General features: G+C 39.9%; 1 protein-coding gene across 1 annotated transcript in view; it reads right to left on the minus strand.

The window, feature by feature from the left end:
* Positions 1-15005, minus strand: part of b4galt2 (UDP-Gal:betaGlcNAc beta 1,4- galactosyltransferase, polypeptide 2) — a 188946-nt gene that overhangs the window by 10192 nt on the left and 163749 nt on the right. The window contains exon 7 of the mRNA XM_075483127.1: positions 3845-3949. Coding sequence (XP_075339242.1) covers positions 3845-3949 — 105 coding nt within the window. The remainder of the gene's footprint in view (positions 1-3844; positions 3950-15005) is intronic.

The raw sequence follows: 15005 nt of genomic DNA on the forward strand, positions 1-15005 counted from the left end.
TCAATGGCACAGATTGCAAACTGCGAGGCTTTTCTTTGTTGGATAGTGGTCAAAAAGGAGAGGGAGACCCGGGGGAGACACGGTTGTTGCCTTTATTGCTCTGGGATAAGTTACCACTTTGAACTTGTTTTCTCTTTTTTTTTTACAAGGCTCTGTAGCTTTCATATTTATTCACCTCTGTGGTAAGAACAAATCAACAGTGTCAACGTAAAGAGGGGGAAGAAAAAGGTTGTGCACTTCAGAGGCGATATCCATTTTTACGTGGGGGATTTAGTCGTGTGTGCACATCAACAAATAACAACAAAACAAAACACTTTTCAAACATCTCTGGGACTTTATGTGTTTTACTTTGTAACACGGTCCAACAAAGACTGTTAAAACTCAAAGTCTCATCCCTCTTTGGTCCTTTTTAGAGATCTATGATTGATCTATAAAAAATCCTTCGTGTGACTGGCTGTGATGTGCTGTTTCTCTCTAAATTATGCACACTGAAGTCTTCTCTTGCAGTTGGGATATTGATCTGACTTAGACAACTAGATCAAAATAAAAAAAACTGTAATCATGCATCATATGCAAGCTTTAGTGGCTATATGCAAATTATTTTCTTTGGCTGCAGCAAACAGTCGATATTCTTTCACTCACGACTCTTGTTGCCAGCAGTTTTTAATCTTCTTATAAACCAATTTAGGAGCAGCGACTAAACCAGATCTCACTGTGAATCATGAGGGAGAACAGTCCTGTCTAAATGTTGAGACGTAACAATTTTCACATGAGATCAAGCTAAAATAACGTTTGAACGGAGAACAGATTTCAATACATCTTCATTCAGACCGAGCTGGAGCAGCTATCGATTTTTGTTCTGAGAGGCATCATTGGCCGGCCTATCCAGGCATGAAAACAGGGGCTCTTAGAGGAGAATAAACAGTGATAATCCACATTTAAGCAGCTTAATGTGAGGTGCTACACTCCTGCTGATTAATATGTCTAGGAGGGCTCATCTCTGCATATTGGGTCTCGTTCATCAAAGCACAAAACAACACATTTATGAGGGAAACATTTTTACACCTTCGTGTGGGAAAGCAATTTAAATGGGTGTAGCCAAAAGAGCAACATTTGAGCCCTTGGGCTGTGTCTCAGAAAAGCACTTTGTGGTTTATTGAAAATGTTTTTTCCTTGGCATTTTAAAAACTTTGCTGACTTGTACTGACAAGAAAGACCGAGCCTTAGATTGCTCTTATTGCTGGGTCATCTGACACTTTTATATATGAGGTCCTACACCACACTGTCCGGGGAACATTAGAAAAAGAAAAAGAAAAAAACAATTAATTCTGTGAGAACATGAAAGTACTAATGAAATGCAATGAATTATTATTATTTTTCTAACATCTCCCCATGTCCCCATGAATTTTAGTAGCTTCTTGCATAAATCTTTTAACACCCTGTTATAAGTGAAATGTTATATCAGTTACAAGCTGCTCTTCTACTTCTCTGCAGCATAGCCTGCCGTGACTCTCAAAAATACCAAATGTAAGACTAGTAAAACCTATGAATTAATTGGAAAAGCTTATGTGTCAGGGGTGGAGCCACATTCAGGCATGAAAGGAAATATGCAGACAGAAAGACGTGCATTTTTGTGACTGCCTGGCAGTAAAAATCATTCATAACAATGATGCCAGAGCTGGGGTGGTCTGTGGCGTAGTGGGTACAGCAGCCGCCCCATGTACAGAGGTTATAGTCCTCGTGCAGCTGGCCCCGGTTCGAATCCCGCATCGGACGGCCCTTTGCTGCATGTTATTCCCCTCTCTCTGCCCCTTGCTTCCTGTCTCTCTTCACTGTCCTATAATAAAGGCATAAAAAGCCCCCCCCCCAAAAAAAAAAATTATGCCAGAGCTAAAACTTTTGAGGTGACCAAACAAAGAAAAAAAAAAAAGCCATGAAAGATGTTCAACTTTTTAAATGGTGATCAAAAATAGGCAGAGTAGACTTAAGAGCAGGGGTGTCAAACTGGTCCATGAAAGGGCCGTGTGGCTGCAGGGTTTTGTTCCAACCCTGCGACAGCACAGCTGACTTGTTTCATTCAATCAACTGCACTGAAGGTCTTACCAGTTCAGTTGATTGAAGGAAACAAGTCAGCTGTGCTGTCGCAGGGTTGTAACAAAAACCTGCACCCACACGGCCCTTTCATGGACCAGTTTGACACCCCTGCTTAAGAGCATTCTTTCATTCCCCAACGATCCGATTTGGACAGCATTATCCAGTCCACCAGTGAGTCAGCCAGTCAGTGGTAGAATACGGACGGATGGACAGAGAACAGATTCTCAACTTTCAGCCTCAACTTTCTTCCAGCTCCTTCCCACAAACCCCATGACTCAGGATGTCAACACGCAGCCTTCACCAAATACCGGGCACAACGATCTAGTCTGCCAGTGAAGCCAGTCTTTAATAATACACTGTAACACCTCTAAGGTGTATTGACGGGAGAATTTTTCTTTTCGCTTGCCCCCTCTCATGGGGAGCTGCTCAGTGAGCAAACAGCAGGAGTGCTGGACTAACAGTTGGCAGCTCCTATGTGTGAATGTGTACAATGTGGGTGAGAAACCAGAAACTGCTATAATAAAGGGCAAGACTTATCATTTAACCACTATCGATCAAGGGTTGACATATCCTCAGCACTGAAGTATTTCAATGTTGGACAGGGGAACAATGGATAATATGGACAACAATGAAAGCTAAATGCCATTACATGTCACTACATGCCCTTGTTCTGCCTTATGTGTCCAATTAGTACGTTTCATTGTTGCAAATACTAATAATTAGGGCTGGGCGAGTTAACTCGTTATTATTTAACGCCGGTAAATATTTTATCGCGCATTAACGCATGTTTTATTTTATTTATTTATATTTAAAAACAAAAGTTTTGGGGGGCTTTTTTTGCCTTTAATGGATAGGAAAGTTCTGAGAGACATGAAGCAGGGGGCAGAGAGAGGGGGAACAACACGCAGCACAGGGCCGTCTGATAAGGGACTCGAACCGGGACCAGCTGCAGTGAGGACTATAGCCTCTTGTACATGGGGCGCCTGCTCAACCCACTACGCCACGGACCACCCGTTTTATAGGCTTTTATTTTGTAAAACTCTGTTGCTCACAGGCTTTTATTTTGTAAAAGTCTGTTGCTGTCTGCTGCGGAACCGGAAAAGAAAGTAATCGGCGGATCCACCAAACATGGAGAAGGGTATGGAACTTTTACTCGGCCATTTTCATTTTAAAGTTCTTCCAGACGGCGGAGTCGACAGAACCAAAGTCATCTGTAAACACTGCCAAGTTGAATTGTCTTGTCACCGTAGTAGTTCCAGTCTAAAATATCACTTAAAGGCAAAACACACAATTGATACCAGCAAGTCATTCAAGGAAACAGACAGTGGAGCGAGGCTTTTACATAAAAATGCTGATGTTAAAAGTGTGTTTGCACAACAAATGTTATGGCACTTTCATTCATATGGCAGCACATTTAAAATAAAACTAAATGCTAAAAGCTATACACTACTTTTGGATTCATTTTTGGATTTTGCGTACAAATGCGAATAATCGTGATTAATCAGGGAAATCATGTGATTAATTAGATAAAAAATTTTAATCGTTGCCCAGCCCTTCTAATAATAAAGCCTATTGGTGTCTTTTTTTTTTTTTTACCAGTGGCGCTACATATTTGTAATTCTTTCAGATGAAGATGAAGATTTCAGCAAAATTCTGTGAGAAACATTTGAGCCGTGCAGGTGTGAGACAAAAGGATGACTATCGATTCAAATGTAAAGCTGGGGAACAGCGTCGGACAGTGATACAGTACCTCTGTGGGTTGGGCTCGTTGTGTTTGTCTCTCTCGTGCTTAATCATTCTGTAGCGCCCGATGCGAACGTCTGGCCTGGACACCTTCATCCCATTTAGAGTGATCCTGCAACACACACAGATGCAATATCTATTAAAAAGAGAGGAGAGAAACAATCACAGAGACGAACCAAAGAGGAGGCAAGAGAGATATCAGGAAGATTTTTAGAGAGGGAAACTGCAACAAACAGAGCAGGAGTGGGTCGCAACTAAGCAAGCTGGAACTAATCTGTCTGAAATCAACTGATTTTTATTGAATGTTTGAGCACAGAAAAGAATATATATACATTACAAAACAGATTTGAAGCTCGGGTTGATGTCCTGAACAGAAGTATTTTGAAAACCTGGAAAAAAGCCCCTTCTCCAGCATGCCATTGCTTGTCATCCAAGTGCACAAAAAGAGGAAATATAAAATGAAAAGCCATGTGCACAGATACAAATCAGACTATGTTTCAAAACTATTTTAATACTTATTTGGAAGAAAGTGTCAACGCGTCAAATTCCATAAAAAAGAAAGAAGGTGTCTATCTAACCACCTGATAATTTGGAGTGTTTCATTTTATTTCCTGGAAAATTTTAAATAAATCAATAATACATTAGAAAAAAGTTACCGGTTATTAAATAATTGTTTCAGTCCAACAGTCAAAAAGCCAGATCCACTCATTCTTAATCATAAAACCTAGAAAAGCAGCAGAGGAAAATTTTTCCATAGTTAAACTTTCTCATAATAGCACGTGGGTTTGCTCTGAAGTCTCCTATTACTGCAAATCCAGATGAACTTTGGGGAGTTGTGGGTTTTGGTGGTTCATCTTTCACATCAAATGTTCAACACTGTGCAGAGAGGGGTCATTATGTCCAATTGAAAACACCATCTGTGGTCTCATTTACGGCTGTGTGAGTTGCCGTGGAGAGCACTTTTTTCCAACTTATTAACCTTCGACCTCCGATCAGTTGACCTCAGTGATAGCTATACTATCGACAAAAGTGTGGAAAAGTTGATTTCTGAAGTCCGAGATAACGTAATGCTACTCTCTGGATCTGCTGGAGGAAAAACTGGGAAAGAGAGGACAGAAAAGACGGGTTTAGAACTTTGATGTTGTAATTCTTATATCTAATTCCTTTTGTACTTTTGTTCAGGAGCTGCCATTTCACAGAGTAGTTGAACTGGCTGTTTTGTACTACTGTTGTACTTCAAATGGAGCTCGGGTGAGTTGCCATCTGAGGACACAAAACTGTGCCACTTTGGGAGCTGTGAACTTTACAGACACCGGCTAGGAAAAAGACCTGGACTTACATGAGTTGAAACAGAGCAGGGAACAGGAAATTTGAGACAGTGTGGTAACGTTAAGATTCAACACAAAGGCAAATCTGCACTAAGAATTAAATCTAATGCAACTACAAATGGAGTGTGAACAACAGAAATGACAGGTGTGCTTCACTTAAAACCCTGAGCTTGACAGAGGGTTTGATATTCATATCTCTGAGGGTGTGAAACTTAAGTGTGTAGCATATGAGCAGTTCTCAGTACTCCAAATCCTGCAGCCTCTGTGCCTTAGAAAGCATCCATGTCTGATATCACTCTTTAGGAGCCACTCACCTTCTCAACATTCCTGATATGGAGCCGTTCCCTTGTTCCCTTCTTTTTCCGTCCTCATTTACTTATTCATCTTTTTTAATCTGCTGATTTCCCTTCCCTTCACATTTGCTCACTCTTCTATACACTTTAGGCTGACACCAAACATTTGTACAATATACAGTATATTAAAGGTTAAAGGCAGTATTCAGAGCCGATATAAAATGTCAAGGATTCATATTTCCTTGGCACGGTGCAAAAGCCTCTGCAACTGTATTTGAAATCCTTAGTAATGAAAAGTGGGAACATTAACAGCTATATTTCATTGTTATATAGCTGTGGCCAAAATGTTTTTTTTTTTTATCATTTCATAAAAAAATATATACATTTTATTTAGATTTAGACATTTACTCATACCGGAATTTTCTTTATTAACTCTCAAAAAGTCCATTCAAAGCAATGAGTTCCTTTGTCGTTCCTTTGATGACTGCAATATCAGCTTTATGCAGAGACCCAGAGACCCCACCTCATCCGAACAAGTGAAATAAAGACAATCTGTTTGAAGTCAGTCTCTGGTCTTTGTTATATCTTCACCCTGGAAGGAACTTTTCAAAGACTAAAATAACCAAAGACGTGTGGACAAAGCCTTTGAAAAATAGATGGACGTAGAGTGGACGTTTAAGAAACCTTTAGGACTGGTTCATAGACCATTTGAGGACACTAACTAAACAATCTCATTTCTAGATCACATTTCAGAGTTTCAGTTACAGAAATTGCGGTCCAAACACCTTTGAGTTCATCACTCCAAACCCACATCATTTCCCCTTTAGCTAACCAGCCAATATACATACTTCATTCTTACTATAAGGTTATAAGGTTGCTGACAACAGAAAGACAAGTTCTGCCTTGAAGTCTAAGTACTATGTATGGATGTTACAGCAAGGATGATTTGTACTGTATTCCTACCAGTACAATGTGACTGAAGACAAATACCATGAAATTGGTCTCCTTTTAAACTATAACAAATCTACTAAATGAAAACTTTAGAAAAATTTAAAAAATGGCAGTATTACTGGTTTAGAATTGATAGTTGGTGTATTTTTTAACTTTGATCTTTCAAGTCTTTATTTTAAGCTAACAATGTTGTACGCATACAGACAATAAATCTATTTAAACTCTCAGCAAGATAGCTAAAACATATTCAATGACACGTCAAGCCATAACTTTAGTTAGAAACCTATTAATAGATACAATTTTAAAAATCCTTTATCAGTCTTAATGCTGAGTCGCTCTCAGTAGGAGTGTAAATTTATGTATTTCCCTAAAATAAACCGGCTTTAGTTAGAGCTAAAGATAATAGCTGTTTCCTCATCTAAACTGTACTAGTTTATGAGAAGCTTTTCTCAGCATCCTCGTCTTTATGCAGTTTGTCACCTTTTTCGCTTTCCATATCCTCCTTTCAGCTTGTTCATGTTTTCTTTTCGCCCGTCCCCCTTTTTTTTCGTCATCACTTGTTTGTTTTCACTTTCTGTCTGCACCTCTCCTTCTCTCACCTCCCTAATTTTCTGCACTTTCTTTGCAGTCATCGCCCTCGCCTTCAATTCCATTTCTCTCCTCTCTTCTCATCTTCTTCATAGACCAGCAAAACATAAACCCAGAATGCAGCTTCTTCTCTCCAAAGCAAATCAACCGGTAAAATAGTTCAAACCAAAACTCCATCAAAACAAGCCCAAAGTAAATTCACTGAAAAAGACCTTTGCCTTGTTTTCTTTTTCTTGCTCTTCAAGTCTCAGCGATTTTGCTGTTTTGGCAAGCGTTCATAGATGACTACCTCTGTTAGTGTGTGCGTGTATGTGTGCACGCGTGCATTTGCACAACTATATGGATTTATTATGGGGCAACTAATGCAAGTTTGACAGTAAGAAAGGCCGCCCCTTCCTTCTCATCCTCATTTTTTCAGTGAGTTTTACATTATGCACAGTTCTGCATCTTTAAAATAATCTTCTTTTTGCCCTGCAGAGAGCATAAGGCTCAATTCCAGCGAATGCTTACCCATTCATCTATTTCACTGGGGATCTAACTGTAATATCTTTGTTATATTACGAAATTCAATTCAGAAATTGATATTTCAGAGCACATCCACAATTTCTTTTGTTCTTAGCATAGAAGACATCTCAGTGGCAGCCCCCTTTTTTTTCTTTTAATAAGACTTGTGTATAATAAGACTAAGTGATAAAAGCTGTCAAATCCTTTACTTAAATATCATTATCAACGTCACAGTGTAACACTATTCATTACCAGAGTAGCTTCTGTATGCCTCAGAAAAAGTACAAACTCAAATTATCATAAAGAAGCATTAAATATGAATTAGTTTAACAGAACATTTATAAATCTGACAGAAAAAAAGATACATAAAACACATACTTCAATGTGTAAGGAGTGTTTTATGATTGTAATCAATCGACGTGAGGGTCATTTTGATATTTCTCTATATGCAGTAACTTAATTAATTAGATCTACATATAAGGGTCTTTCCCCTTTGATGGGTAACAAGTTAAAGGAGGTTGTTAATTGATATTCCATATTATTTCCAGCTTTAATCATGGTATTCAAAAGTAATATAAAACCTTAAGAGAAAGAAATGAATATGTATATATTTAAATGAAATGAAACGCTCTGAGAAGTTTAATGGTGAAATGTGGAATCTGGCGGACGTGATGGGCTCACGTCAAAAGAGCTGAGAAATAGAACTTTGATGGTTTATTTAACATGATTCTTTGAACTGTTACATATTAAAGCACACATGATTTTATTCAGTAATGACTACAATTGTTATGCATTGGGAGACAGAACCCGAGGCATCATCACCTGGCTTGTACTTCCTCTCAACACCAACGCTAAAGAGTTTCAGCATTCTTCAGCTCATTACTGTTTACTGTTTTGGCTTCCTTGTTCTCATTAACTTCCCACGGTGTTGCAGTGCAGAGAGGTTGCAGCTACACAAACCCAGATGAATCCTTGTTCACTATAGCTGCTCAGCAACAAGCAACAGACAGACACAGCTAATCACTTGCTGGTGAACAAAGTGGAGCATTTAGCTGCTAAAGAGCCAGATATTTCCCTCAGGAGAAGCAAAACCGAGCTAGAGGAAGCTAGAGTGAATTCTGGATTTACATAAAAACATCTCCTCTTGAATGAAAATGGATGTATAGGCAACTGTTGGTGCACAAGTGTGCCACTATGACCTTAACAGCTAGTTGTGCAGCACGGCTGTAGCTAAAACAAATAAATCAGTGAAGATCTGAACGATCACATCCAACATGTATTCAGAAGCATTTCTTAAAGACCATGGCCCCTGTTTAATGGGGACAAAATGTTCTTGTTTTCATCTTTATGTCTATGTTCTGGGATTCTTCTAAATTAGTTTTACACGACACACAATGGAAAAACAACAACCTGTTCAGGGTGTACACTGCCCGGTGACAGCTGGGATAGACTCCAGTCCACCGAAAGCATGAATTGGATTAAGCGCGTATGGGAAATAGATGGAAAATGGAAAAACATTTTTATTTCCAGTTGACTTTCCACTCCTATCTCATCATACATGAACAGGGTACTGCTTAAGTGTCATTTTTAGCTAGTAAGGTCTTTCCAGCTGGTAAGGTAACAGTCATGGGGTGGAATGGAAACATGAAAAAATGCAGGTAAGCTATAGGCAGTACAATGCATTTAATTGTGTATTTTAAAGAGTAACCATGAAGTTTTCATAACCTTAATCAAGTGCCTTTACAGTGTAACAAAGTAGCTGCAGCAGAGGGAATGAAGCCTCAATAAAGACAGAATAAATCAAAAGAAGGAAGTGAAAAACAGATGTCCCAGTGTTTGGCGTCACAAGCGCCCCGCTTGATAATCATGTGGCTGTGCTACTGCTCTTATATGACCTATTCACACTGTCCTAGTTTGTGATCTTTAAATAAGGACTGTAGAATAAAATTCCCTGTCAGCGTTTACCATTGCTGAAGAGCAGCTCTTTGTCCATCATAGCAAAGTGATTGTTACCAAGCATGTTGAAAACTGTTGCAGCAGCTTGATGCCAGCATGTGATGACTTCAGATAACATTTTTTTTTTTGTGTGTGTCATTTCATTACACTTCTACTATGAAATATTATTACTCAGCTCCTCAGCCCAAACTTGGCCTGAAAGCAGGACCTCTGTTGGCCTTTAGAAGTCTGTCTGGACGCAGCACCAAGTACCAAGTTAGTACAGCCTCCTCCTCCAGCTGGTGTCGGGCTTCCGAAAGCAAACTTTAAACCCGCTAAGTAACACAAACCCTAATTCCTGAAAGGAAATAGTATTTTTTTTCTATATCTGTCTGTATGTTTTTAAGCCCAAATCCGATTAGGAATACGAGAATGGACAGCACGGACATCTCCAGCAACAGAGATCACAACTGGACTATGTCTGTCTGGAACATGTTACACTCATTACTCCCATATAGTTGAACACAACAAAGGATTTAGTATACATGCCTCCAATTGATAGATTGACCTGAAAATGTGCTAAAATTCTGATTGAAGTTGGAATTGTCAAGAAATACCAAGGTAGCCTAATGTAACTCGTAAAATGTTATTCATAAATTGTACAGTATCTCTATGCAAGTGTGCTTACCTGTATCCTTGACTACACTACATGTCTATAATATCACTCAGATAGACTGTTAGGGAGAACATGTACAAACAGAGGAATGCTTTTTGGCAGGCTTGTTGATCGAGCATACAGCGTCTGGAGCAGATGATAGTAGAAAGGAATTCTCTCATGTCAACTGTTGAAAAAAAAGTGGAAACCCAAATACCCAAAACATTAGAGAGTATTAGGAAGTATTAGGAGATTTCTGAAGCCAAAGTGGCTTAGAGGGATTCATTTCCCTTAATTTTTCTCATTATCAAAAAACAAAACAAAACTATTGTTACAAATTAAACCACACGTCTGCTCTTTCTGTGTGGCAAAAATGATTAAAAAGCAGTTTTGAGCTTTTTGGTCAACTCGACAGTAGCATCTCCGGTTCTATCAAATGCTGGATACAGAGTAAACAATCCACAGGCAAAATAAGAATTCTCTGTGTCCCTCAAACATAAGAAGATCACAGCCTGTTTGCTTGTATAGGCCACCATCTGTGCTGCTTTGAAATCTGTGTCTTTAGCTACATCGATGCATCTCCGCCCATTAACGTCCCTACTTTCAAAAAACCATCTTTGAAAGTCTCATACGGCAGTCCCTGAGGGTTGGCCGGCTCTCCCTCTCCTCATCTATCAGAGTGAAACAGAAACACAAGGCATAAAAAAGCTTATTATTCCCAGAGTACGCCCAATCCAAGTTAAACCCTGTCCCAAACTGAAAATATCTAATGAAATACACATTTTGACTGTGAGCCTATGGAGCAAATACATGTACTGCCTGTGCGTGTCCAGTACTAAGATTCTTGTAGATAGTGAAGTTGTGTCCTTAGATAAAGCAAAACAAAACAAGACAAAAAAAAACCTTCAGCTAAAGCACACTAACACACAATCCTGTGACACATCAGTGAGTGGTTGTTGTCTATGGCTCTATAGGACAGGGGACAGTAACACAGTGTGACAGCACAGTGTGAGACTTATGTAAGAGGAACAGGTCTGCGAGGATGCTGTGGAGCTGAGGGAAGAAAAGTCTCTGTCTCCCTTGGGTGATATATATAATCCAGAGACAACACATCCAACTGCCACCTCCACTGAAACGCAGCAGGAGGGGAGCTGCTGTAAAATCCCACACCGTGGAGGACTTTTAAACACTTTTTTGGAGTGTGGAGTAATAGAGGCTGAAAGAAAACAGACGTTAAAGACAGATTTAACTGGAGTTTGAATGTCACAGCCTTTACGAGTACTGTTGCTGATCATGTGCATCCTTTTTTACAGGCACATTTACCACTACAACAGTAATGGCTACTTCTAGCGGGAGTACACCTCATGCTATCTAAACTGGCTGACAAAGAGCTCAAGTTTCCTCATAGGCTTCCACGGTCGACACATCCGAACCTCGTAGATCTTTTTTAGAACGACGCACAAATCTACATGTCTTAAATGTTTTCCACTTGTGAATAATTATTCTCATTGTAGAATGATGGACTTTACATATGTTTGCATATGGCCTGGTAGCCCTTCCTAGACGGATGGGCAGCAACGTTTGCTTCTTTAAGCTTGTTGCTGATGTCTTTCCTCCATGGCGTTTTGTTAACACACACTCGAATACTACGGGCCAGCAAACTCATAGGTGCTCAGAATTCATGATGATCAGTTAATCAAATGCATTTGATGAGCAGTACGTAGCTGCTATTGACCCGTTTTATTCCTTTTGAAGTGGTAAAGGTGAACTACATTCACTGCTTCTACATTCTGAATTACTTTTTGTTAACAATGACAGTGCATTATTGTTATTCTTCTGAGGCTATACTTACCAAATGTGGAAAGCCCTACATATTCAGTGTCATTATGGTGGTCCAAATATAGTGCTTTGGGAGTTTAGTATGAAATAGAAAGTTGCACTGCAGAGGATTCTTCACTCCACCAGATGAAAGAAAGAGGAAGAACATGATAAAAAGCCCTCGGTGTTGACCTGGCCTCCAACCTCCCCAAATCCCACTCCAATCAAGCATCCACAAGTTGCACCAGAGCTAGCTCGATCCGTGGAGGCCCCATCTGACAACCCGGAGAACCTAAAAGATCTGCCGCCGACATCCTCAGGACACCCACATATGTCTTCCATCCATTGCCTGCCAGGTCAGCGCTACAAAGGGCAGTTGCTTTTTGTGTTGTTTCTTTCTGCAACTCAACCTAACGTGATGTACCTTCACCGTTTTGCCAGCCTCAGCCTCAGCCTCAGTCTCAGTGTCAGCCTCCGTCTCAATGTTTAATGGACACCTAAGGCTGTAAGAGAGGAATTTAATCGCTGCTTCTGAAAGTCAACCATTTCCAGCAGCTCTTCCTTCATATCAAAAGCACCAACTTTTTTAAAACATGCTATGCTTTTTATTCTGAAGCAGCAGAAGACTGACCCATTGCTCCATCTGTAAGTGGAATAAAAGGCAACATATATGCTGAGCTGCAGTTGGAGCGAATCCTTTTTACACTCATCTTAACTCTAAGAGGCACCACTTAAAAAGGTCTGAACTTTGTCCTGTACTTCTCCCCTCTTAGACAGCATATCTGCTTAATAACTGATCTATGATGATGTGTTTCACTTGCGCCCTGCAGCAGGCTTGACAGAGGTCTGTAGAAACACACAGACCTTTTCGATTGGATTAATCAAGAATTTCCGCAGCTCTCCTCTCTTATTCCCACCAGTGGAGTTAATTGCATTAAAGCAATGGAGTGGAATTGGTGAGCTCGGTCTGGTGTCCTTTCGCAGTTTTCTCTGCTTGCAGAAATGAGATGTGAGAGGAGGAGGAGGAGTAGGTGCTGGTGGTGATGGGTGGCAGATGCACAGCAGAGAGAAAGTCATAGAAAAGTGAGGCATGTGGGTGGAAGAGAACAACACATCTGGGAGGGTGAAAAACCTTTCAATGGCCTTTTCCTTGCCATCTTTTTCGTTCAAACTAAATTTGACACAAACTGAATAAATCTGTCTGACAAGCTACTTTTTTTCAGAGACATAATAGAATATAAAAGACTATAATACATAATAGACTAATTGAAACCAAATATTCAGATTAAAAACAAATAAATTGAAATGTTGGCCAGCAGAGTGCCAGTGATACTGTAGTCCCTTCTACAGTGGGGTGAAGAAGAGGGATTTCATCACACACGGAATATGTGGGAGTCAAAACATTGAAAGGGAAGCTAGAGGGCCCAAAGGATGAAGAGAATCCTGGGTATATTGGGAGAGAGATTCTAAAAATGGAGCTCCCATCCAAGAGAAGGCCAAGAGATCTTTGAATGTGTTGGCAGATATGGGGACATCTCGAAAAGGAAAAGTGTTGTTTTAATTCTGAATGATTTAGGCTGGAAATCTCCCTCTTGTTACTATTGGTCAGACACAGATTTGAATTTGTCTTGTGAATTATTTACATCTTTGTTAACTAACTCACATTTAATAATTTCAGCCGCTGTTGCTAATTTCTTTGAACACCATGTAGTCACTTTCACTTATTAAAGATTTTCTCCAGCATACAAAGGCAGACTTATCATATATATATGTAACAAAAAGTTTATTATGTGCATTTTGGGAGATTTCTGCACCACTGCCTCTTTCCATGTGGATTTTCTGTACCAGCAGCTGCTGACTGCGGCTATTTTGTTGGACCATACTTTCAAATGCTTCATTTCTCTCCCTCCCTCCCTTTCTCCCCATTCTCCCCACTTGCTTCTCATTTTCCTCTTGAAGCATCTTTCCCTCGGTACGAGCAGTTCTTGTTTGCACATCCCTCCTCGCAGCCCTTTTTTGGTCGAGCTATTCTGTTCCTCAGAAGGAAGAAACAGAGTCAGGAGTACTCAGAAAGGATCCAGTCTCCACTGAGAAAGGTCACAGCACAAATCTCAGATGACTGCTGTCACTCAGGTTACAAACAGCAGCAGCAGAGAGATAAGGGTCCCACCGAGTCCCAGATATGTTGTCTGATTGCAACACAGATACTGTATAACGTTCTCTGTGAACTAAAAAAACTAATCAGAACAAATACATGTGCAATAAAGACACATAGGCTGTTTGTGTCACCAGAACTTTTACTATACTCAACACTTTGGTTCCTTATGTTTATTTTCAAAACCTTCCTCTCCCCTCCTTGAGATAAAGACAATAACCTACCAGGTCATTTTTCAACAATTCTGTTTTCCTACTTCAAAGTCCTCTGTTAATGATGTCTACATGCCACTTGAAAATATAAGACTCTTGAAAAATTTTACTCTCACATTAGTTTAGGTTATGGCTGCTGGTTTTCGTCATATAAATAACATCATAACTGAAAAATCAGAGTATGTCAGACAGCTTGGCACTGCGGATGGATTTAAATACTACAAAACCCATGAGCTTTTTAACAATCAGCTATGTGGAGAGGCAAATGCTGGCGATCACATCTTCAATATTGTGTATTCTCCCTATTTCTAGTGCCAAAAAAAAATTGCAAATCAATATCCTATTACACTGTCTTTAGGAGCCATCTGTGCTGCTCTGTTATGAAACCAAGAAAGAATTATTTTTTTCTTATTCAAAGTCTCAAGTGTATTTTGGTAACAGCTATAGTCAGCTATAGTTTCTCCTCTCTGTCACACAGAGGGCTTTTCCACGTGTGACTTTCAGTGTCATGTATGAAAGTACAGGCGGCATGGGGCAGTTGAACTTGATCCACCCCTGATATACCTCTGAACTGACAAAGGAGGTTGTAACAGAGGCGGGTTATGCGTGTGAGGATAAGCCGACCACCTCCCCGCCTGATTATGTATGGGGCATTACGGCAGGAACTTCCTTTGAACAGGAAGAGGGCTCCATCTGGACCAGACTCAGCAAGTGCAGCCATCTGCCTCG

Source organism: Odontesthes bonariensis, chromosome 14 (genome assembly GCF_027942865.1).
Source record: "Odontesthes bonariensis isolate fOdoBon6 chromosome 14, fOdoBon6.hap1, whole genome shotgun sequence".
Classification (NCBI taxonomy): domain Eukaryota; kingdom Metazoa; phylum Chordata; class Actinopteri; order Atheriniformes; family Atherinopsidae; genus Odontesthes; species Odontesthes bonariensis.